The sequence below is a fragment of the Euleptes europaea genome, chromosome 21 (assembly GCF_029931775.1).
Source record: "Euleptes europaea isolate rEulEur1 chromosome 21, rEulEur1.hap1, whole genome shotgun sequence".
Classification (NCBI taxonomy): Eukaryota; Metazoa; Chordata; class Lepidosauria; order Squamata; family Sphaerodactylidae; genus Euleptes; species Euleptes europaea.
This window is the reverse complement of record NC_079332.1, coordinates 2,075,464-2,100,655: the sequence shown is the minus strand read 5'-3', so window position 1 is coordinate 2,100,655 and position 25,192 is coordinate 2,075,464. Positions and strand designations below refer to the sequence as shown.

General features: G+C 51.3%; 1 protein-coding gene across 1 annotated transcript; it reads right to left on the bottom strand.

Moving 5' to 3' along the window:
• Positions 1 to 5,532: 5,532 nt before the first annotated feature.
• On the bottom strand, positions 5,533 to 16,090 carry CIAO3 (cytosolic iron-sulfur assembly component 3). The gene is made up of 11 exons (XM_056866308.1): positions 16,016 to 16,090; positions 13,874 to 13,969; positions 13,198 to 13,341; positions 12,107 to 12,239; positions 10,992 to 11,126; positions 10,429 to 10,547; positions 9,597 to 9,726; positions 8,973 to 9,045; positions 7,791 to 7,928; positions 6,817 to 6,974; positions 5,533 to 5,774 (listed from the first exon to the last, which is right to left on the bottom strand). Exons 1-11 carry the CDS (start codon positions 16,088 to 16,090, stop codon positions 5,533 to 5,535), a joined length of 1,443 nt encoding a protein of 480 aa, XP_056722286.1.
• Positions 16,091 to 25,192: the final 9,102 nt, after the last annotated feature.

The following is a 25,192-nucleotide window of genomic DNA, read 5'->3' as shown; positions in this document are numbered from 1 at the left end:
AGATGGGAAAAAACAACAGAAACTGCAAGAACCCTGGCCAATAATTCTTTGGGAACTCAGGGGTAGTAATGTTTTCCAGATCAGCACACTTCTGCTGTTTCTGTTGTTTTCCACTTGCACAGTTCTCCTTTCTGCAGGTATGACAAGAAACAACATGTGCCTCAAACTGGATTAAATGAGGGCTGGGAGAAGTGCATCAGATGTCACGAAGGACTCTGCAGCAACAGATATGCACCTAAGGAAAGAGTGTCCATACTCATGTGTTTGATTTGCATGCTGTGGTATACAAGTTGATTGGCGAAGCAAACTCTTCTAACAAAAAGAGTGCCTTCCCCTGCTGAACATGGGCTGCGGCACTGCTCCCTCAGCAATAGGGGGAAACTAAATGACTGTTCTGAGGGCAGGCGGAGCAGATTCCACCAGAATATCATTTCCACCCAGATGCCATCGAAGTGCAAACTCAATTGTACAAGCTGTATGGAGCCGCGTGGCTGTTATGGAGAGGAGTCGATACTGTGATGTGGAACATCTGATCATGTTAAAGGTGCAGTGGTGGCCATTCTCAGAATGGCAAGAGGAAGCAGCAGCAGCAGTCTACCTTTCCGTTGTATTGGGCTGTGCTCTGATCTCTCGCTGGTTGAGAAGCCAAGTGCTTTTTCTGCTTTGAGAAAAACTTGGTTTTCTGGAGGCATTCTGTGCAGGAAATGTGGAGCAAGTAGGGTTGCCACCGGTTGGGAAATACCAGGAGATTCTTTTGGGCGGAGCCTGAGAAGGGGGGTTGGGCAAGGGAGGAACTTCAATGATATAGGGTGCAGTTGGCAAAGTGGCCATTTTCTCCAGGGGAACTGATTTCTGTATGCTGGTGATCAGTTGTAACCGCGGCAGATCTCCAGCTAGTACCTGGAGGTTGGCAAGCGTAGGAGCAAGGGAAGGAGACTCTGCAGGGCCAAAGAGGCCTGAAACCTGACTCCCAAGTCAGTGAATATAGTTAAATTTTGGAGCTCCCTGCCCCAGGAGGTGGTGATGGTTGCCAACTTGGAAGGCTTTGAGAGGGGAGTGGGCATGTTCATGGAGGAGAGGGCTATCCAGGCTACTAGTAAAAACGGATACTAGTCATGATGCATACCTGTTCTCTCCAGGATTGGAGGAGCGTGCCCATTATATGAGGTGCCGTGGAACACAGACAGGATAATGCTGCGGCAATCATCTTGTTTGTGGGCTTCCTAGAGGCCGCTGTGTGAACAGACTGCTGGACTTGATGGGCCTGGGTCTGACCCAGCAGGGCTATTCTTCCTTCCTCCCTCCTTCCCTCCTGCCTTCCTTCTCTCCAGTATCGGAGGAGCATGCCTGTTATCTTAGGTGCTGTGGAATGCAGGCAGGATGGTGATACTGCAGTCGTCTTGCTTGTGGGCTTCCTCAAGGCACCCGGTTGGCCACTGTGTGAACGGACAGCTGGACTGGGCCCAGGTCTCATCCAGCAGGGCTTTTCTGATGTTTTTATGAATATGAGTTTCAATCATCTCTCACACCTGTCAAGGACAGGCACACTTGTCTGAGAACAAGACTGTTAATAGACCTCACCTCGAGTACTGTGTTCAATTTTGGGCACCGCAGTTTAAGAAGGATGGAGACAAGCAGGACCGTGTCCAGAGGAGGGCAACAAAGATGGTGAGGGGTCCGGAGACCAAGTCCTATGAGGAAAGGTTGAAGGAGCTGGGTATGTTTAGCCTGGAGAGGAGAAAACCGAGAGGGGGCATGATAACCATCTTCAAGTCCTTGAAGGGCTGTCATATGGAGGAGGGTGCCAGGTTGTTTTCTGTTGCCCCAGAAGGTGACCAGAACCGACGGGTTGAAATTAAAAGTTTCCTTCTAGACATTAGGAAGAATTTCCTAACAGAGCGGTTCCTTGGTGGAACAGGCTTCCTCGGGAGGTGGTGAGCTCTCCTTTCCTGCAGGTTTTGAAGCAGAGGCTAGGTGGCCATCTGTCAGCCATGCTGATTCTATAACCTTAAGCAGATGATGAGCGGGAGGGCACCTTGGCCATCTTCTGGGCACGAAGTAGGGGGTCTCTGGGGTGTGTTGGGGGGGGAGGTAGTTGTGAATTTCCTGCATTGTGCAGGGGGGTTGGGCTAGATGACCCTGGGGGTGCCCCTTCCATCTCTATGATTCCATGATTCTAATAGAGCGTCCTTTTTCAGAAGCCGCGTTAAGCGAGCGGCCCCTTTGCCACCAAGCCCCCCCCCCCCAGCCTCGTCCAGCCGCCCGTTGCTCCAGCCAACCGCCTCTTCCCGCGCCGGACGTTCCTTCCCCATTGGCCGGCTTCCCCCGTCCCCCCTCCCTGCTCGTTGCCTGTGATTGGCCGGCGGCCGAGGGGCGGCTTCCCGGGTGGCCGCGAGGGGGGAAGGGGCGGGCGCTTCCTGCCGGCGAGGGCCAATCCCCAGGCAGCGGAAGTGGGGGCGGGAGAGGCGCCGTTTTTGCAGGCCGAGGAGGGCGGCAGGCCGGGGAGGGCGGCAGGCCGGGCTCGTGTGAAGGAGACGCGTGTTCAGGCGGAGGAGGTGCGGGGAGGCCGGGCGAGGTCAGGGGGGAGCGTGTGGGCTGGGGGGGCGTGGGGGGCGGCCTCCCTGGCAAGGCCGTGCAAGTCGGGTTGCCAACCTCCAGGCCCCTGGCGGAAAAGGGCCGCCTCGGCCATCGGGCTCTGTGGCGCTGAAGCCCCTCCCCCAAGCCCCGCCCTCCTCAGGCCCCGCCCCCCAAAACCCCCCGCCGGTGGGGAAGAGGGGACTGGCAACGCCGCTCCTGCAAGGAAGGCCGCTGTTCCCCTTTTACAGGACGATTTGAGTGTTGATCAATGTGTCTCATGGTAAATGTGTTCTTAAGATGTTAGAGATGGTCTTGTTGGCGACAGGTTTTTGCTTTGTGCCTCCTTTTTAGTGAACACCCACAACGGAGTTCACCGATGTCTGAAATCTTTGTTCCAGGCAACTAGACTTGACAAATGAATCTCCTTATCAGCCATTTTCCTCTTTAAAGTCTACTGCTCCTACCACTCAAAGCAGCCAAGTCTTCTCAAAGCATCAAGGATTTCTTTTTCTGAAGAGCTGAAGGCTTCCCAGAAAGAAAAGCTGTATTGACAAATATGCCATGTACTATTCTTAGATTTTTTTAAAAAATATTGTATTGAAAGGTGTTTAATAGAGGAAAACATTTGAATGAATAGCAGTTAGATAGATGACAACTATATATGGATTTATTTTCCAATATCTGAAAATTATTTTTAGAAAGGAATGCTTAGATTTATTAGTGTGGTTATCTCCACTCAACGTTTATTATTATATCACCATTCACTGTTGATTAGTATTGTTATTACCATTTATTGCTTATTATATTTTTCTTTTGATGAAACTGTATTATGGTGTTTTTCTTTTCTGTCTTTTTTCTCTTTTAATAAAGATTTTAAGTTAAATCTTTTAAAAAGAAATGTTAATAAGCTATTTTGTTCCTTTTTTTAACAAAAAAGATCCTTAGTAAAATTTAAAGACCACCTGAGAAGAGTTATAGCCTGGAATGCAAATGAATGTCCATCTTGGATTTATGACGTGTCACAGGCAATATGCCACCAAATCAGGCAAAACACCTGGTAATATACTACCCTATAATAGCAATGTATCCAGCATAATCATCCGTTCTCTTCACTCAAAATCCCATGCAACTACATATGCCCCAGTACAAATATGTTTGAAGATTATTTTACACTCACGATTCTATAGGTCATTGGGGTTACCATAGCTCAACTTTCAAAATTTCTCATTAGCGAGGGTCAACCAGAGGTCACTGGGGTTACTATAGGTCAACTTTTGAAATTTCTCGTTAGTGGGGGTCAACCAGAGGTCACTGGGGTTACTATAGGTCAACTTTTGAAATTTCTCATTAGCGGGGGTCAACCAGAGGTCACTGGGGTTACTATAGGTCAACTTTTGAAATTTCTCATTAGCAGGGGTCAACCAGAGGTCACTGGGGTTACTATAGGTCAACTTTTGAAATTTCTTGTTAGCAGGGGTCAACCAGAGGTCACTGGGGTTACTATAGGTCAACTTTCAAAATTTCTCGTTAGTGGGGGGTCAACCAGAGGTCACTGGGGTTACTATAGGTCAACTTTCAAAATTTCTCGTTAGCAGGGGTCAACCAGAGGTCACTGGGGTTACTATAGGTCAACTTTCAAAATTTCTCGTTAGTGGGGGGTCAACCAAAGGTCACTGGGGTTACTATAGGTCAACTTTTGAAATTTCTCGTTAGTGGGGGTCAACCAGAGGTCACTGGGGTTACTATAGGTCAACTTTCAAGTTTTCTCATTAGCAGGGGTCAACCAGAGGTCACTGGGGTTACTATAGGTCAACTTTCAAAATTTCTCGTTAGTGGGGGGGTCAACCAGAGGTCACTGGGGTTACTATAGGTCAACTTTCAAAATTTCTCGTTAGTGGGGGGTCAACCAAAGGTCACTGGGGTTACTATAGGTCAACTTTTGAAATTTCTCATTAGTGGGGGTCAACCAGAGGTCACTGGGGTTACTATAGGTCAACTTTCAAAATTCCTCGTTAGTGGGGGTCAACCAGAGGTCAGCAGGGTTACTATAGGTCACCATTTCACCGATATCACGCTCAGTCCAGCTCCAACTCCTCCTGGTCTATTCATCGCTCAAAATTCATCCGCCCGCCACCACTTTCTAGGGAAAGGGGCAGCTGGGGGAACCCCTTTCGGCAGGAGCACAGCATGGGGAATCCCAGCAACACCAACACCTTTGGCCCGTTACTCCAGTCCCTCCACATGCCCTGGAGGCTTTGAGAGTCTGTGAAAGGAAGGCACCATCGCCTCCAGGCCTGCCAAGGGGACAGTGAGAACAGGGGACCACCAATGGTGCAAATGGCTCTCTGCTTCCCCCTTGAATACACATGAAAGCCCCTCACTGATCCTCACCCGGCACCTCAACCCCCACAGACGCTCGCCAAGAACTCGTGCACACCTAAAAGAGAGGTTGGGTTTTTATTGTCAAGGAAGAAAAAAAGTCCAAATCTATATCACAGTGAAAGTGTTGTTACAAACACAAAACTGTGGCCTTTCCTCCCCATCTCTGCACAGGGGAGGCCACTGTGACATGATTCTGTGTGCAGACAGGCTCGTGGTTCCTGATGTGGCAGAGGAGTCGTACCTGCTTAACATGAGGGGGGTGGGGGGTGGGGTCTCCCATCTCAGCAGTGGGCACTACTGAGGGAGCTAGCGGATAAATACAGAGAGGAGCCCAGAGACCGAGTCTGCCTTTAGCACTGGAGTCTGCAGGGTACTTAGGCGGCATGTGAGCTGCCCGGTCCAACCCCCATTCAGCCCGTCGGTTCCCTCCGGCAACCCAGGAGACCTGCGAGTCGACAATGGCAGCTGAGACACTGGCAGACTAGGGCACCAACCGTCCTGCCACACCATCAGGGGCCGAGCATGTGGCACAGGGGCAGCCTGCGGAGTTATGTGGCCACCGTGGCGCCGCAATCACCACTTGATGTTCATGGAAGCGGCGTTCGCCTTCTCCACCGGGTGGTACTGGGTGTGAAGGGCTTGCCGCGCCTGCTCCGACTCAGGCCCACCCAGCCATTCTTCATAGACCGCCCTCACGTCCTGGTTCGCCTCTGGCTTCTCTGCCTCTGCCAAGTCGTACAGCCTCTCCACCTGCTGCAGCAGATCTTTGCTGGCTTCCCCGTCTGCTCTGAGCTGCCCTCCTCCGTTCAAGCACCCTGCGGAGTCAGAGATGCCCCAGGAAGTCCGATAAGTGCCTACAGCAACAGGCATTCCCCCCAGCCAGGTCCAGTCTCCCTCCCCATGACCCCAGGAGGTGGACCACATAACATGTCCTTTGACTTTACAAGCCACAACCACCATTTAGGTGCCAGACTTCAGGGTTGTACTTTTAAACAACCATACTTTCCGCTTAACTGCTACCAAAAGCCCTAATCCTCAACCCTACACACCTTCTTCTCCATTCTTTAAGCTCAAAGAAGTGTTTAAATTAATATGGGGTCATATTAATGTTGTCAGCACAACATACATCAACCCATGTTTGTCAGCACAACACACATCAACCCATATCCCTTGTCGACATCATCTTCATACTTCCCCAAATCACCAAGATGCACTTATAATAAATCACCACTGAAAATGCTACAAAGAAGAAGACCTGGTTTTTATATGCCGACTTTCTCTACCATTTAAGGGAGACTCAAACCGGCTTGTAATCACCTTCCCTTCCCCTCCCCACAACAGACACCCTGCGAGGTAGGTGGGGCTGAGAGAGCTGTGACTAGCCCAAGGTCACCCAGCTGGCTCCACGTAGGGAAACAAATCCAGTTCACCAGATTAGCCTCCGCCACTCATGTGGAGGAGTGGGGAATCAAACCCTGTTCTCCAGATCAGAGTCCACCACTCCAAACCACCGCTCTTAACCACTACACCACGCTGGCTCTCCAGCTGCCCTCCCACCCAGTATTTGTCAATCCACTGCAAAGGAGCTGAGGGCAACTGACCCAGGCTTAGCATGCCCACCCCCACCCCTTCAGAGCAAGTTTCCACATCCAGCTTGCCCACCAGGAAGTCCGCCCTCAACCCAACATCCAGGCAGACACCTCAGCAATGACTGGAGGATAGAAAGGGCATGGAAGAAACAACTTCTGACCCTTCCCAAACAGAAATGACCCTGACAGTGTTTGCCCAATTGCACTGATCACAGGCCAATGCCACCCTCTCCACCCCCAGAGCCACCACCCCCTCACAAACACCCACCTGAAGGGCAGGCCATGACTTCCACGTAGTGATACGGCGACTTCCCCCGCTTCAGTTTCTGCACCAAGTTCTGGATGTTCCGAAATCCGTAAGCCAAGGCAAAGCGCAGCACGACTTCACCCTCCTTCTCCAGGGTCACCTCCTGGAAATCTTTGTTCCTGCAGGTACAAAAATACAAACATCCACAGCTCTTCTTGCCTGCTGTTCCTTCCTCCTCCCAACACTTCACCACGGGCTCCATTGGCTCTGGGAGTCTTCGCGAGCACTCCCAACACTTCCAGGGGGAAAGCAGCCACTGCACAATGTGGACTGACAAACACCGCATTATAGGAGGTGGTGGGGAAACCAGCCAGCATGGTGTAGTGGTTAACAGCGGTGGTTTGGAGTGGTGGAGTCTGATCTGGAGAACCAGGTTTGATTCCCCACCCCTCGTCATGAGCAGTGGAGGCTAATCTGGTGAACCAGGTTGTTTTCCCCACTGCTACACACGAAGCCAGCTGGGTGACCTTGGGCAAGTCACAGCTCTGTTAGAGCTTTCTCAGCCCCACCTACCTCACAGGGGGTGTCTGTTGTGGGGAGGGGGAGGGAAGGTGATTGTACGACGGTTTGAGTCTCCCTTAAGTGGTAGAGAAAGTCGGCATATAAAAACCAACTCTTCTTCTTCTCTCTCCTTTCTCATCTGCTACTTGCAGGGCTGCTGGTAACCCACCTTCCCTGCATTCCCACATGCCTTTCTGGGTTTCCGTAAGATCTCCCTCATCTCCATTCCTCCCCTAAAACTGCTCTACGGACTTACGAGCACAGTCAGAAGTATATCTTTCAGATACGTTCATTATGAAATGCAGGCAGCGACCAACCAATCTGACTGAGCTGGACTCAGGGACCACCTTGCTCAGGGAGGCGTTCTGGAAAGTACAGGATGACCTAGGCAGGCTGTTCGACTGGACCTCTGGGAGGAAATTCGCACTCTTTACCTCAAGGGCTTATACTCCACGTGGCCCACTTGAATCCCAAAGAGCTCCATCGCTGCGTGCTTGAAGATGTGCTCCAGGTAGCCCCCAGAACCGCCTCCGGCATGGCCAAGAAGCCGCTCTTCGGAAGGGCTGCTGAACCTAACGAGGGAAGGAAGACAGAAGGCTGCTCACCACCTGTAGTGCCCAAACTCTGAATTCAACTGCAGTCCTGCTTAGTTTGCCTGATTCATTCAGCTGCTCCAACCCCACAGAGAAGCCAGGGACGCTTCACCCCCCCCCCCAAAGCCCTCCTCACTCCCCCACTGGGTTGCAGACATGACCCACACATAAGAACATAAGAAAAGCCCTGCTGGATCAGACCCAGGCCCATCAAGTCCAGCAGTCTGTCCACACAGTGGCCAACCAGGTGCTTCTAGGAAGCCCCCAAACAAGACACATTTTCAGATTTATTTCTGCCCCCCCCCCCATGAGGGCAAGAAACTTGGGATTTTAAGCAGGTTGATGCTGAGTTGGAGGATTCAACGTCACGCTTAATCCCATGCCTGTGCGCAACAACCACGGATGCCTGAGATTCACCCTTCAGCCATGCTCTCTACCCTTGGAAGGACCAACCGGGCACTTGCCCTGGGGTGGGAGAGGGGGTCCCTCTCTCGCCCATCTACAGCCTCGCTCTGCCCCTCCTCCCGGACTGCTGGCACAAAACTCAAAGAGAGCCGAAAGGCAGCCGCTCTCAACCCCACACCTTTGCCACTCGCACACCGTTTCTGTTGCCTTGACAAGGGAATGGGCCCCAATATTCCATTGCATTGCAGCCCATCCAGCAGAGCAACATGGAGCACCCATGTACAGGGGCAGCGTTCCTCTTCACGCCACCAGCAAGCCAGGGTTTGGTCACTGCACCCATTCCACAGGGAGAGGAAGCATCTTGTGCCCTGCATTCTGCCGGGGAGAGGAAGCATCTTGTTCCCCCACTGCATCAAACTGGGTGCTCAACCCCCAGGCTGGTCCTATATGAGCGTGTGCAGGTTCCCAACACTGAGACACGGCGTTTCTGCTGTCCCGCTTCCCACCCACTTCAATGCCGCCCTCGAAGCCTGGAGCTTGCGTCCAGGACTGCAGCCTTCGGAATGTGATGTTGGAGTGAGGGGATTCGAACACAGCACCTGCGCAGAGGTCACTTACATCCCATCCAGCGGTGCAGGCTCCATGTCAACAAGGGAAACGCCTTCTTGGTCCAGCAGCTTCACCACTTCTCCTAAGGGCCGAGAACGGAGGCGACCGATTTAAAATAGAGCCCCCACATCTAGCCCCCTCCCCAAAATGGCCATGAGAGAGACCACAAGCGGGACAGGACTGCCTGGCCATCATCTGGGGCTTTCCCTGATCCTCCCTCCATATCCTCTCTGGCATCCTCTGGGTTCCTCAAAGAGCCCCCCTCCTCTCATTATGCCCCTCTGGCCCCCATGTGCATCAATCAGATGCAAGCACCTGCTCTGAGCCCACGGGCCTCCATACAAGCCCCCACTTTTTGGCCTTCCCAATCACAAACAGCTGGGGAGAAGCCCGGGTGGGTGAGGAGGGGGAAGACTGTCATTCAGTCCATGTCTTCCCAAGGACAGAATATACAGCCATGCTGGGAAGAGCGGCCGACTCTGGCTTTCTGCCCGACAAGGTGGTCCTGCTGACTGCCTCTGGCAGCTCACAGGCCAATCCTGGAGAAGGGGGTGCTTGCAGGAAAGCAGCCGAGGGGCCTGCCCCCATCCTTCCCTACAGGAGAAAGGCTCGCTGTCCCAGCCTGCTGTTTACCTGTCGTGATCACACAGTCCACCTCCCGGGTTTGGTGCTCCTGGATGAAGAAATCGGGCCGGGACGCTTCCAGTTTCTTGTCATAGCAGGGCATCACCGCCACGTGGTAGATCTGGTCAGGCGTCAAATTCTACGAGCACAAGAGATCGAGTATTACGAACTGTCACACCAGGCCACCACAGGGTCTGTCTACGCCTCGCTTCTCTTTCCAAGAGATGCCGCCGGAAACTCATGAGCACAGACAGCATCTGGTCGCATGCGGGAAAACACACCTGCACATGGTGGGTCTATTCAGTCACCCTACCTCATGGCTCACCGCAATCGTCTCAGCCCATCTACTGCTCTACACAGCTTCTTGGGGGGCGGGGTGATTTTCATAGTGATGAGACTGCTTCAGGGACTGCCCTTTCAATACATACATCCACTTCTCCCCCCACTCTATCTCACAGGGTGAAACAAATTCTCGTCTCTCTGTTGGGTGGGCACCACGCGAGATCAGGGGGCTGGCCGTCCCTACAATCCCCCCCCCCAATCTCTCGCAAAGGCTAACAACCGCTGGAAGCAGGGAGTACAATGGAACCAGGATGGAACCCTTCCAACAGAGTTTCTTGTGCAGAACAGACAGCGACACGAACCTCCCTTCCAGTGGACTTCACTTTACATTCACATCACCCCGGAGATTGTCAGACAGGATTCGATTCCAGGGTCACCCAAAAAGGGCTCCAAACTGGTCTGCCGACTCGGACTCAGAGCCTTCTGGGGCTCCCAGGCCTCAGGCCCTCCGAGCGCCTGGCCCCCCATACGGTGACATGCAGCCCACCGAGGGACTCACCTGCCGCTCTGCGAAGCACCCTTTCACCAGGGAGCCCATCACCTGCTGGGGCGACTTGGCAGTGCTGACGTGCGGGATGATGAAGCTCCCGTGGGTCTTCTCGGCGTAGCAGATCCAGCCTGAAAGAGCAAAGCGGGGGGAGCTGGTTTCACCTCCATGGCCTGCCTTCCTAGCTGCCACGTGCCCTCCGCCACCGCATTGGGATGGATTGGCACGGGGGATCCTGCCATACTGCTGGGAAAGAAGGACATAACCCACAAGGCCGGAGGGAGGGAGCATTTAAACAACTGGAAGGCCACACAATGGAGCAGGAGGAAAGAGCCCAGCTTGAAGAAGCTTGCCCTCACATTTCACACTCTCAGCTGCGGCCCTTCACAACCCACCCACTGGCTTCCCTCTTCTCTGGCAAGAGACCACATCAAGGCAATGGGAGATCTCCGATTCAGGGAGGGCAGAGGCCTGGGGTCCCCATTTCTCAGGGTCCATGGCACCGCCGCCACCTGAGTCTGCTCCCCTGCCCCCACTCCCCCCCACCCCCACCTCACCCCACTGGGGAGCTTTACCTGGGCAGGCAGCGGCCAACATGGGCAGTGCCCTTTCCTCCTCGGCTCGCCTCCGGAAGCGGCGCACAAACTCTCGCTGGCTCTCCAGCAGGCTGAAGTTGCGGGAGAAGGTTGTGTCGAAAACAAAGTGCACCCCTGCGGAAGAAAGGCGACAGTCCTACTTACCAGAGGGAGAGACAGAAGGGGCTTTCAGCCTGCGGTAGGCAAGCTGCGGACTGTAAGGCTGCCAAATCACCTCTTCTTACATCACCTTTCGGAACACCATGGAAAAGCAATCCCTGTGTTGAGAGAGGTGGTCACCTCTGTATCCTAGATGCTGCCATTTCATTGTGCCTGCTTGTCCTTTGCCTCATGCTCACACCTGAACCCCTTCTTCAGTCTTTCCCATAAAAGCTTGTGGCTTTTATTGGCCTGTTCTTTTCTGCATGTGTGAGAGTCCACACCCCCTTTCCATCAAACTATCACAAGGAGATTTGTTCCAGGTTCCCACACTGGGGGACATGGGAATCAAGTCATCCTCGAAAAGACGTGGTGGGTCAGAAAACCCCATCTCAGACGCCATTATTTCCACACTGCGAGGGAGGGAGAGGGAAGGACGATTTTGGATCTCCCCCCACCCCCCAGCCATTTTTACAAACTGTCATGTCAAGCAGAAACAGAACAGAGGCGGCCACGCCTGGCCTTCATAAGTGATTTTGCGAGGCCTCAACTGTCTACGGCGCCATTACATGTTACATTCCCAGAAATTCGGGCCCCTAAGAACTGCCCGTGCTAAATGCTGGCCCGCCCAACTGTGGCCGCATGGTTGGGTACCTCCAACACTGTCCCAGATAACACCAGACACTTGGCCCGCTGGGGAAATGTACCTGGACGCCTTCACAAAGGCAAAACATCACAGAAACCGCACACACCTCTTAGCTGTTCTGCGCCTCTCAAAGTGGCCGTTTGCTCCGATTGACTTCAGGAGCGACTCAATCCTATCCCTGTTCATTCAGAAATCAGCCCCACTGTGTTCGACAGAGGTGATTTCACAATCAACGCACCGCCTCATATGGTCTTCATCCCTCCAGTAACAACATTCACAGTTATGACTGTCTCACGACGCAGCCCCTCACCTAATCTTTTGAAGAACGCCGTCAGCTTCTTGGCTGTGTCCAAAGGAGCCAGTTTGTATCTTGCAGCCAGGGAAGCTCTGCATTGGGGAGAAACAGAGACCACCACCAGCTTCTGGGAAGCAGAACCTGCATTCTTGTAAACAGAAAATAATACAGTACAATGTCTTACTATTTCCTACACAGGCAAGAAGAAAATAAGCATTCGTCGTTCCTGGGTACAGTGCCACAAGTAGTCACATGTTCTCATAAGAACATAAGAACATAAGAAAGGCCCTGCTGGATCAGACCAAGGCCCATCAAGTCCAGCAGTCTGTTCACACAGTGGCCAACCAGGTGCCTTTAGGAAGCCACAAACAAGACGACTGCAGCAGCACCATCCTGCCTGTGTTCCACCGCACCCAAAATAATAGGCATGCTCCTCTGATACTAGAGAGAATAGGTATGCAGCATGACCAGTATCCATTCTAACTAATAACCATGAATACCCCTCTCCTCCATGAATATGTCCACTCCCCTCTTAAAGCCCTCCAAGCTGGCAGCCATCACATCCTGGGGCAGGGAGTTCCACAATTTAACTATGCGTTGTGTGAAAAAATATTTCCTTTTATCTGTTTTGAATCTCTCGCTCTCCAGCTTTAGCAGCTGACCCCGTGTTCTAGTATTATGGGAAAGGGAGAAAAACTTCTCCCTGTCCACTCTCTCCAAACCATGCATCATTTTATAGACCTCTATCATGTCTCCCCTTAGCCACCTTCTTTCCAAGCTAAACAGCCCTAAGCATCCTAACCACTCCCCATAGGACAGTTGCTCTAGTCCCTTAATCATTTTGGTTGCTCTTTTCTGCATTTCTCCATTTTTTATAAAGTCACTCCTCTCTCTATTGCAGAGTTCCTGCCTTTATGCTGGTAGAGATCAGCCCATCTCCTTCTTTAAAAACAATACAACTAGCAACTATGTACAGGAAGTTCTGCAGCCAAGCACATGGACCTTGGACAGAAGCCTCGGGAGAAATGGCCCTCTCCTCCCAGGGGTCCAGGGCCCGATTAACATCCAGCCCCTATAGCTCCCAAACCATGACATCCACCACTGACCTTGTTCGTATTTAACACTTTGTACAGTTCTTCGTGGCTCTGCTGTGTGATTAAGACGCTCTCCGCTGACGTTATGCAGCCACTGCAAGCCAAGCAGTCGTTGAGAGTAATCTTGGCTTTCTCCAGCTTCTGCGATTCTCCATCCTGAAAGGGAGGCAGGAGAGAATCAGAATCAGATTTATTGGTACGGCGTATGCCAGCAAAACACTTGTATCATCTGCTCGAACTGTTAGAAAACTCTTCCTAATGTCTAGACGAAAATTCTTTTGGTTTACTTTCGACCCGTTGGTTCTGGTCCGACCTTCTGGGGCAACAGACAACAACTCCGCACCATCCTTTATATGACAGCCCTTCAAGCCCTTGAAGATGGTCATCATATCACTCAGAGAGCACACGATGATCAATGATCAGGATTCCTAACAATGACAACTTTTTGATGAGCAGTGAAATCTTTTGCAGACTTACTCCAGTCTACACTCAGTGAGATTCAGACTGGAGTCCTTCTCCATAGGATTCCACTGTGAAACTAACAAGAGCCGTTCTCTGCTTTCCCAGCTCCCTCCCTTCCCGGAGGTTGGCCACTGTCAGACCTTGGAATGAAGAGCTGCTGGTCTTGAGCCAATAGCTCGGCCCTCTTCTCTTGCTCTTACACAGGATCATAGGAAGAACACCTTACCTCGCTCACTTGGAAATAACTCCCGTCATCTTCAATACGGATCTTGGCTGCCGCTTTCCCGGCCTTCTTGTCGACTTTGATGGGTTTGATGCAATCCTGAAAGACAAACAAGGGCCTGTTTTTGATACAGTGGGAGACCAAGACAGGGTCAACCCCGATCAATACTCAGCATGAGCACAGATCCACAGAGAAAGCCAGCTGCTGATGGGACAGTCTCATCCTGACTTGCTAAGGGAGAAGGTCCCACATTCTGACGCTGTTGAACTAGACAGCAGCCCATACTGAGAAGCTCAAGAAAATAAAATAGATTTCCACTACGCACTACCCAAATTTTCCAGAGTAGAAACTATTGTACTCTGCAGTCCATGAAAGAGTCCGTCACCCTAAGCATGCGACAAGAGCTCCCTTTTGGAATAAATCCAAAAATCAGTGGCAAGCAGCAAGCTCTACAACAGGTTGAAATTAAATCAAAAGAGTTTCCGTCGAGACATTAGGAAGAATTTTCTAACAGCTAAAGCGGTTCCTCAGTGGAACAGGCTTCCTCGGGAGGTGGTGAGCTCTCCTTCCCTGGAGGTTTTTATGCAGAGGCTAGATGGCCATCTGTGAGCAATGCTGATTCTGTGACCTTAGGCAGATGATGAAAGGGAGGGCATCTTGGCTGTCTTCTGATCACTGGGGGTGTTGGGGGGGGGGAGGTAGTTGTGAGTTTCCTGCATTGTGCAGGGGGTTGGACTAGATGACCCTGGTGGTCCCTTTCCAACTCTATGATTCTATACCCATTGGGCCTTCACTATTATACCTGCCGAGGGATGTTTGCTGGGTGACCTTGGTCCAGTCACACACACTTAGCCTAACCTACCTCACAGGGTGGTTGTCAGGAGAAAACGGAGGAACGGACAATGATGCCAGCCACTTTGGCTCCCTGCTGGGGAGAAACATCGATATGGCTTCTGCAAAGGGAGATGACAGTGGGAACAGGGCGACCAATCCACTTGTGGGGCTGTCAATGCAGCCCCAGGACACGTGTGCTAGTCCCAGGGGCTGTCAATCCACCTTGGGGGGCTGCCATTCCAGCCCCAGGGTCGTGTACCTGGGCTCAGAGAACCTACTGGAAAAACCCATTCTGCATTTTCTTGGCAACTCTTGTTGGCGCTGCAATGTATTTCAATGGAGCCCGTGCAAGTGTATGGACACTCCAGGCCCCTATTATCTTTAATGGGCTGTGCAGCCTCTCCCATTGTTTCTAATGGGCTGGCCCGCCATTCGTTTTAGTACATCCTCATCTGGGGTGTTCAGAAACAACCTGGCATTGGTTTATGTTGGAAACGTCGCAAAGCCAGAGGCACTTTTTATCATTGCTGATGGACATGCAAATCAGTCCAGAAATTTTGGAAGAAAATACATAAGAACGTAGAAGGCATTATTGGTCAAACTATAACACGTGATCCCAAACTATTTCTATTAAGTAAAACTCCAGATAACATCGACAAGGACCAACAGGATATATTAAAATATTTAATTACAGCTGCAAGAGTAGTTTTAGCATCTTTATGGAAAGCAAACAGAATACCAAAAATTGAGACCTGGATCGATAAAGCTTACGAATACGTAACAATGGCACAATTAACTGAAACGTTACAAAAGGATACTCAGAAACAAAACAGAGACAAATGGAAATCTTTTTATGAATATATTAAAACAAAAAAACAGCAATTAAACTCTATGAGCTGCAGCCGGATTAAATTGGAGATCAAATCCACTCCGCTAGTGAGTTAATGCATTACTACATTCTGCAAGGGGGTAGTACTGGGCATATCAATGTTGAACAATATTTATGTAATGTTTTTTTCCTTTTGTACCCCTATTTATTATTGAAAATCAATAAAAATATTTATAAAAAAAAGAAACAACCCGGCATTGTTTCAAGCCCTTAATTCTCCACTATTTCAATACAGCAATAAAGCCTCAGGCCACACCCCGCAGCGTCAGACGCCCCCCCCCCCGCCCAACGGCCTCCCTTGCGGGGTTGTTGTCCCGCCGCCAGAGGCACAGGCGACCCCAAACGCGCACAACACCGCCGTCAGCGGCTCGCAATGCCGCCCCTGACTGCTCTCTCCTCCCTTTCCCCCCATTTTCGCGCACCTGCGAGGGCCCAATAAAGTCATCCAGGTCGGTCAGCTGCAGCACTCCGCTAAAGGGCGACACGGCCGCCGCCATCTTGCCTCTTCCGTTGCGACGCCGTAAAGCGCCGCCGGGGAGCGCGACAGTTGCTGCCGAAGGCCGCGGAGCGTCCCCTGGCGGACGAGGACGCCGCCGCCGCCGCGCGCAATAGGAAGCCGCCATTGGCTGGGAGGGCTGGAGGAGTGGGGAGGGCGAGAGGGCGGCGCGGTGTGGCCGTTCGCGGAACTGCAGGGGCTGAAACAAGCAGGGGGGGATTGCGGCACGCCAACCTTGCAGAGCAGGCCTGCCGCGAGGAAGAAACATCCGGGGGGATGGGTTCTTGGGACTCGAGAAAGTCTCATGCTCGGATGAAGTTTGTCCCTCCGTAAGGTCCCTGCTGGACTCCGGTTTCATTTAGCTAACGAGACAGCAGGGTAGACTTCCCCTGACTATGGAAGATCCACTGATTCAGCAATTTGCAATAATCTCTTTTCCTTTCTGTAAAATGGATTGCAATGTATTAGGACAGCCAGGGAATAGCTGGTTGCTGGGCAGGGTATCTCTGTGCGTCTGTGTGCTAAGGAATTGGGGCAAGAGTCACGGAGGGTTACTGTGAACCATAACAAGAACTGGGTGAAACTGTTACTATACTGCCGCCTCCATGTCTGTATTATGATCAGATATACCCTGAATGTTGATGGCTGTCATATCTTGAATTTGGATAAATATCCCTTCCTCAGTATGATCGGGGCTCAGAGATTTCTTTTCTGCCTGGAGAGCTGCTGCCAGTCTGAGTAGACAATACCGACTCTGATGGACACCTTTGCCAACATGCATGTTCTCTTTTTTTATATATAACATTTTTTATTATTACAGTAGTTTCCATCATTCATTAAGATAATTATATGATATAAACAATATTTCTCTATTCTATATAACTAATTAATTCATATATTTACGTTGACTTCCCCTCTCTCCTCCTCTGTCTTTTTGATAACTTTATTGTCACCTTTGCATTCAATTTCTAATTCAATGCAATACTTCGCATTAAAATTGGATTACAATTCTTAAAATCTAAATCATTAATCTTAATAATATTTCTACCTTAATCAAAAGAATTAGAGCAAAACATAACCTTCAATACTTCCCAATTTAAATTCATTTTTGCCAATATATTGTCCATGCCTCCCATTCTCCCACAAATTCTGTATTCTCCTTTTGATTTACTAATGCCGTACGTTTAGCCATTTCGGCTAGTTCCAACACCAACATGCACGTTCTCCAGCCTGGATTTCTGCCAGGGCTGCCAAGAACCGAACCAAACAGGGACGGATCAGTGGAGTTGGCCAAGCTGCCTCCCGGGGAATGGCACAGGCTTTCATCAGCTGCAAAGTCTGAGCCTCCGACTCGCTTCTCGGGCTCTCCAAGGGCCGGGGGTGCCAAATTAAAAACTCCCCCTTTCGCACTCGGCTCCGGGCAGGTCCAGCAGGCCGCTCCGAGCCGCGAGACGTCTTTCCTAATGGCCTCCCCGATGAATTCTAGATTTCAGTCGCAGCCTCTAAATTTTCATTAGGGCCAGTCACACGGAGAGGGTGATGGATTAGATTTTAAGTTGGAAACGCTCCAGATAAAATTAAAGCTTCTTTCTTTCTCCCCCTGCACCCCTGCCCCCAATCTCCCCACCTTTCCCTTTCCCCCTGCAGTGCCCTCTGGTTTCAAGTGATGCTCGTTCTTCTCAACTTCTCCGCTGGCACGTGCCCGGGCCTCACTTCCCCGCCTCTCGAAGGATGCCACGGTCTCAGGTCTAGACGCTGGCACGCTGGAAGGGGCGACGCTTGGCTCGCCAAGAGGGAGGCGCAACTGGCCTGCCGGTCCGACCGCAGCGGGCACTCAGCTCGGCCCCTGTTCAGTTTTCTAGGCGCTTTTGTCTCTGGACGGACAATTTGCCACACACGCGGAGAGGGAAAAAAAAACCCCGAGCAGCGCCTTGCTCTTCACTAATCGGCACGGGCCACGATCCAAGCAGGAAGCCCCCCATTGAAAGAAATGGGAGCGCATTGCCCCCCCCTCTCTCTGCTTTCGGCACGCAGGTCCACACACGTACAACCTTCCTTCTTCTTTTCTTCCCCTTCATTGTCCGCTCCGTCCGTCTCTTTGCCTCCCGCTGCCATCCTCCCCATCTTCTCCCCCAATTCTCTGGCCTCCCTTTCTCCTCTCCTAGCTTCCTTCCTCCCTGTCTGCCTCCCCGCTCGCCTGGCACATTCCTTGGGACGCATTTAATCTCTCCAGATTGTAGACGGATGAGACAATGCCTTTATGGGTCCTCCTCCACGTGGCCAAGGCCGAGGCGGTTTTCTCCCCAGATGAGCCACTGTTTCACATGGCCAATTCTTTCTCTCTCTCTCTCTCTTTTTTTTTTTTGATAAGTACTTCTATCCACAATTGCAACCCTCGACTGGGAGATTTTTCTAACAGATGTTGCCTCTTATTATGCCGAGGAAAAGATTACGGGCGGCTCGGAACAGGGCTTAAAGGCCGCTCACGATGCTTTTAGGGTGTCACCGGGAATCAAAGAAGGAAGGCCGGCATCGCCAAGAGAGAAAGAGGCCCATCGTGCGCCGGTAACGTCGGCATGATTTGTACCAGTGTTAGTTCTTGGAAATTAAATTCCAAAGGGATTTATCCAGCAATGGCTCCAGTCGACCCTTGGCTGGTTTCCCTCGTATTGCTGTGCTTCCAACTGATAGGGTGCTGAAAGGCTGTATTTAGCACAGACACCCCGTGGTAGAGCCTCTGCTTGGCATGCAGAAGGTCCCAGGATCAATCCCCGGCATCTCCAGTTAAAGGGACCAGGCAAGTAGGTGATGCGAAAGACCTCTGTGCCTGAGACCCTGGAGAGTCACTGCCGGTCTGAGTAGACAGTACTGACGTTGATGGACTAAGGGTCTGATTCAGTAGAAGGCAGCGTCATGTGTTCATCTGCTTGGCATGCAGAAGGTCCCAGGTTCAATCCCCGGCGTCTCAAGGTAAAGGGACCAGGCAAGGAGGTGTTGTGAAAGATTCCCTTCATGGGAAGGATTTGGAAGAATTTAAAACGATATGCTCAAAGGCCTTTGCGTATCGGGATAAAATGGCAAAAATGAATTTTACTAATATAGTGAACGAGTTATAGATATAATTTTGAAAAATAAATTGTTGAAAATTTTGTTTAATTCTAAACTGCTTAGACACTTCTCCGGAAGTCGACCACAATGGTGATGGGACACATGTTAAGGTGGGTGGTGGGTTTTTTGATGATATCTTGATTATTCAATTATATAATGAAGTTTTATTATGTATATTGAAGGTATCAGCTTGTATTTTTCTTTTTTGTTTTGTTTTATGTTATAAAAATAATAAAAATATTTTTTTTAAAAATGAAAGACTTCTGCCTGAGACCCTGGACAGCCGCTGCCGGTCTGAGTAGACAATACTGACTTTGATGGACCGAGGGTCTGGTTCAGTATCAGGCAGCTTCATGTGTGTTCATGTGTGGCCTCCCTATCCTCAGCTGACACAGAGGCTGCACTCTTCTCTCCAGAGTTTCCTTTGCTTCTTAGGAGAGAATCGAGACTTGCTCCAGTGGGGCTGGCAAGGTTCAGTCTGAGGGCAAGGCTGCTTACCAACCTCCCGGTGGCACCTGGAAATCTCCTGGAATTACAACTCATCTCTGGACCATAGAGATCACATCCCCTGGTGGGAACTGCTACTTTGGAGGGTGGACTCTGCGTCACTGTCCCCCATTGAGGTCTTTCCCCAGCCTCCACTCCAAATCTCCAGGTATTCATAGAATCGTAGAGTTGGAAGGGACCACCAGGGTCATCTAGTCCAACCCCCTGGACAAGGCAGGGAATTCACAACTACCCCTCCTCCCACACTCCGAGTGACCCCTACTCCATGCCCAGAAGATGGCCAAGATTGCCTCCCTCCCATGAACTGCCCAAGTTCATAGAATCAGCCTTGCTGACAGATGGCCATCTAGCCTCTGCTTCAAAACCTCCAGGGAAGGAGAGCCCACCACCTCCCGAGGAAGCCTGTTCCACTGAGGAACCGCTCTGTTAGAGTGGCTTTCCAGGATGGCATTTCCAAAGAAGCAACAGTTAGACGACAGTTAAAAGCAGGGCCACCAAAAAGCCAGAGGCCAGCCCTCTGACAATGAAGTGACCACATGAACACATGAAGCTGCCTTATACTGAATCATCATCCTTGGTCCATCAAAGACAGTATTGTCTACTCAGACTGGCAGCAGCTCTCCAGGGTCTCAGGCAGGGGTTTTTCACATCACCTGCCTGCCTAGTACCTTTAACTGGAGATGCCGGGGATTGAACCTGGGACCTTCTGCACTCCAAGCAGGTGCTCTCCCACTGAGCCACAGCCCCTCCCCAGAACATAAGCAAAACCATGAACACATGAGGCTGCCTTCTACTGAACCAGACCCTTGGTCCATCAAAGTCAGTATTGTCTACTCAGACCAGCAGCGGCTCTCCAGGGTCTCAGGCAGAGATCTTTTGCATCACCTCCTTGCCTAGTCCCTTTAACAGTTAACTGGAGATGCCGGGGATTGAACCTGGGACCTTCTGCACGCCAAGCAGATGCTCTCCCACTGAGCCACGGCCCTTCCCCTCCAGCCTCTGGAAAGAGGACGGCCCCTCGTCAGGTCGCTCCCCTCTCTCCCGCCCCGGCGAGGTGCCAAGACCGAGAGGAGCCATCCACGGGCTCCAGTCGGCACACCTCGCCCTCTCGGCTCCAAGTCCTCACGCCCACAGCTTGGGCGAGAGTCCACGGGTATTTTGGGACCGCTTTCCCAGCACATTCCAGAGGCGATTTTGGAAGGAAAAATAAATGGGGTGGGGGGGAAGAGAGAGAGGTGTCACCAGGATGGAACTAACACGCTGTCCAAAAACAAAACCCGTCAGAGGCCCGCTTGCCAGTTCTGCCACTTAAGGTGGAAAGCTACTAGGTTGGAAAGGAAATTCAAAAGGTCGTAGGCCCTGGAATGCAACCTGCGTTAGCGCTCCAGCCGTGGCTTCCTCCACGGGCTTGCAAGCAGGCCAGCGGGAGGGGAACCCGTTGTGTGGCAGCAGCGGAGGGGTCCTGGATCCTCCATCCTAGTCCTGCCCACCACTGATGCTACAATAGCCGTGGCTTGGTGGAAGAAAATGGGCCCAGTGTGGAAGCACCCATAGCTGGGATTGCGAAATGGAGCCTCCATGGCTACAGGCAGTATACCCCTGATTCGGAAAGGGAAAAAAGACAGATGAAGTACAACGAAAAAAACAACAACACGGGGGGGGGGGATGAACGGGAACAGACTGGCTGAAAATAGAACAGGAGAGAGGGTGGAAACCAGGAAAAGATCTGGCTTAACTCTAAAACCATTTCTCTTTCACTCAATTTCTTTTGTCTCCCCGCAGGGAAAACCTCCGTGCAGAGTTTCCAAGCCTTTAATGAAGAACAGGCCCGGCTTTACCTTGCAGGGCCCTGATTCATAGCGATCATCCATAAATATTGCCTTTAAAACTTTCCTGAGTTGCTCCCCAGGGTTGTGGCAGCCAGCCTCAGGAAGCGACAGGACATTCCGCCTCCTCCAGAAGCCGGGGGTGCGGCTGGGAAAGAGCAGATGCTTTAAACACGGGCGAGATTTACGACGCCCCGAGCCGGCGGGAGCCATAAAACGACAATTTGTTCAATTTCAGAAGCAGACCTCTGGCCCATCGCGAGGCCTTTCACCGCGGTTTATAAATCCTGGCTTTAAAGGCCTCGTGATCCTTTATGGAAAAAAAATGGGTACTCCAAAGCCTGTTTTTCAAACCTTTGGAAGATGGAGATGTTTGCTGCGGAGATGACAAACGGAGGTCCTGTGGACCGGGGCTGGGCTGGTTGGTTCTGTTCCTGCAACTGTGCAAAGTGAGCCCCGCTGTGTTCGTTTCGCCACAGCTGGATGTTGTTCTTCTGGCAGGTGCAGCAGGGAGGGGATGTGGCTCAGTGGTAGAGCCTCTGCTTGGCGTGCAGAAGGTCCCAGGTTCAATCCCCAGTGGCATCTCCAGTTAAAGGGACTAGGCAGGTAGGTGATATGAAAGACCTCTGTGCCTGAGACCCTGGAGAGCCCTGGAGAGGGGCCATGGCTCAGTGGTAGAGCCTCTGCTTGGCATGCAGAAGGTCCCAAGTTAATTGGTTCTTGTGGGTTATCCGGGCTGTGTAACCGTGGTCTGGTTACACAGCCCGGATAACCCACAAGAACCAATGAACTCTGACCATGAAAGCCTTCGACAATAGTCCCAAGTTAAGTTCAATCCTCGGCATCTCCAGTTAAAGGGACTAGGCAAGCAGGTGAAGTGAAAGACCCTTTTCTGCCTGAGACCCTGGAGAGCTCCTGTCGGTCTGAGTAGCAATACTGATTTTGATGGACCAAGGGTCTGATTCAGTATAAGGCAGTTTTGTGTGTTCATCTTGGGGTGGGTCAGAAGGGGAAAGCGACACATCAGATTCCCTCTTCTTGAATCCTCCTTGCCTCTTTATCGCTGAGTTTCCCCCTGCTCTCTTTTTAGGGGACTTGCTCCACGATGTATTTACTCGTTCCAACCTTTGTATGGTGGCTCCATTGAAGCAGGGAGTATCGAGGGCATCTCAGAAGCAGGAACGGGCCTTCCAAGCTCGCCTTATCACGAGAGAGATCTGAGATAATGTCCATGCTATCTTCCAACCTCAGAGCGGGACCTCCACAACATTATCAGGAAAACCACTGTCTCCCTTTCGGGGTCATATTTGTAGCCCCTCTCCTGGAGTACGAAAGCCTGAGAAAAGAAAGAATTACAGACGAGAGATTTATGGGTTTGCCCCACAACGGAGCCCCGTCAGCGGAGAGCCGGAGGCACGGAAACCAAAGGAGAGGCGATAAAGAAAGGGGCACCGATAAAAAATCTACCTCTCAAGGAGGCCTAAATCCCTCTTCGGATTAGGAATGGCTTCGCCAGCCTTCAGTGAAAAGACGCTGACACTTTTTTTATTACGGCATTATTAATAAAGGACTGGGAAAGAGCTTAACTGCCAGCCAGCAAATCCTTAAAGATAGCGAGAGGGGCGCAGGGAGTGAGTGCCACGGAGGTGTCAGAAGCGAAGGAAAGCTCACAGGAACATCAAGTTTGACCTTTATCTCCCACGTCTCGTGGCCATCAGCGGCGGGAGCTCCGGTTTCAAGGAGCCAGCCGGGGATAATTTGAACCCTGTGTGACAGACGGGCAGCACACCGCCCCGGGCTTCATCAGGGACAGCGGTTCCCGAACCTTTTGAGCCACGGAGCACTTTTCAGGACAGAAATTCGTCACGGAGCACTATTTTTCACCTAGCACCAATATAATAAACTGAATGGCAGTGGTATTTTTCTTTCCAATCTCTTCACAGAGCACTAGGAGATGTTTCGCGGAGCACCAAGTGCTCCGTGGAGCACAGTTTGGAAACCACTGGTCAGGGAAATGCCATTCTTTCACATCCACCCACCTCACACCTGTACAATTTTACGTTAGGAGCCCCAAGTCCTCCTGTTTTGGTGGGTTGACTAACTGTACTCTTCGCAGCCCAGAAGGGTTTTACACAACCACATCAAATTCCTAATTAATTCTTCCCAAGACGTAAAAATGTGCAGGCATTAATACACCCATTCCTAATCAGATCTTTAGCTTTGAGAGAGAATCTAGGGATGGGGACAGAAACCCTGGAGCGCCGGCTAACCATGGCATTCCCTCACAGAGAGCCAGCGTGGTGTAGTGGTTAAGAGCAGTGGTTTGGAGCAGTGGACTCTGATCTGGAGAACCGGGTTCGATTCCCCCACTCCTCCACATGAGCGGCGGAGGCTAATCCGGCGAACTGGGTTGGTTTCCCCACTCCTGCACACAAAGCCAGCTGGGTGACCTCGGGCTAGTCACGGCTCTCTCAGCCCCACCTACCTCACAGAGTGTTTGTTGTGGGGAGGGGAAGGGAAGGGGATTGTAAGCGGGTTTGATTCTCCCTTAAATGGTAGAGAAAGTCTGTTGAAAAGGGGAAGCCTGCTTTCTTGGGGTCTTGTTGAGATCTCAAGGCGAGATAACATACCAGCTCTAAACCACGTAATCTTTTTGGACTGTTTCACTGTCTGCATTTCTTTCCCCCTGAAGTGCTTTCCAACGGTGGGGTGGGAATGGGGGAGACCGTGGAGGATGGACGAGTCGGTAAGGGTTCTCTGTGCCCGCCCCCCTGCCCCAAAACACAAAGCCATCCATAGATGCACCAACCTCTCCCGGCCATTTGGAAGCAATTACTTGCATGTTCTATGTCCAACTTTTATTAAACGGCTGGAGACATTTGGTAAAGTGTTAATCATTCCTTGAATGACAGATGCCTAATACTGGCGAGTTCTGAACTGTACCAGGACGGGTCACCAGTTCAAAATTATTACCAAAACATATTGTTCCTTCCCCCCCTTTCCCCCCTCTGTGTTAACTTTCCCGATTTATGGCCCTCGCTCTGCAATCTGCGCTGCTACCCTTACAACTGCTGCCTTTCGTCTCCGCTTCAGGGTTGCCCCAAGTCCACAAATGGTCCCTCGAGGGGGTGAACAGGATGAGATTACTTCTAGGATGTGTACCTCTTTCTGGTATATACCAAACTTGGATGGGTCGCAATATACCCGCCTGTATCCTACCACACGGTTCCTCCAAGGGAGCCGGGTATGACATTCTGAATGCCATGAAATATGACAGAGGGGGAAGTTGCGACAGCCACACACACTCCCAAAAACTTCGAAGAAGAAGAGGAGGAGGAGGAGCAGCTGGTTTTTATATGCAGACTTTCTCTACCACTTAAGGAAGAATCAAACCAGCTTACGAGCACCTTCCCTTCCCCTCGCCACAACAGACACCCTGTGAGGTAGGTGAGGCTGAGAGAGCTGTGATTAGCCCAAGGTCACCCAGCTGGCTTCATGTGTAGGAGCGGGGAAACAAATACAGTTTACCAGACCAGCCTCCGCAGCTCGTATGGAGGAGTGGGGAATCAACCCCGGTTCTCCAGATCAGAGTCCACCGCTCTAAACCACCGCTCTTAACCACTACACCATGCTGGGAAAGGACCGGGATGTGGCGGTGAGAG

Excerpts from the sequence above, each read along its gene's own strand:
- CIAO3 (XM_056866308.1), bottom strand. The coding sequence starts at position 16,090 with ATGGCGGCGGCCGTGTCGCCCTTTAGCGGAGTGCTGCAGCTGACCGAC. Across the intron at positions 9,727-10,428 it reads GGTGCTTCGCAGAGCGGCAG|AATTTGACGCCTGACCAGAT; the intron begins GTGAGTCCCTCG and ends TTGTGCTCGTAG. Across the intron at positions 7,929-8,972 it reads CCTGCACCGCTGGATGGGAT|GTTCAGCAGCCCTTCCGAAG; the intron begins GTAAGTGACCTC and ends TTCCCTCGTTAG.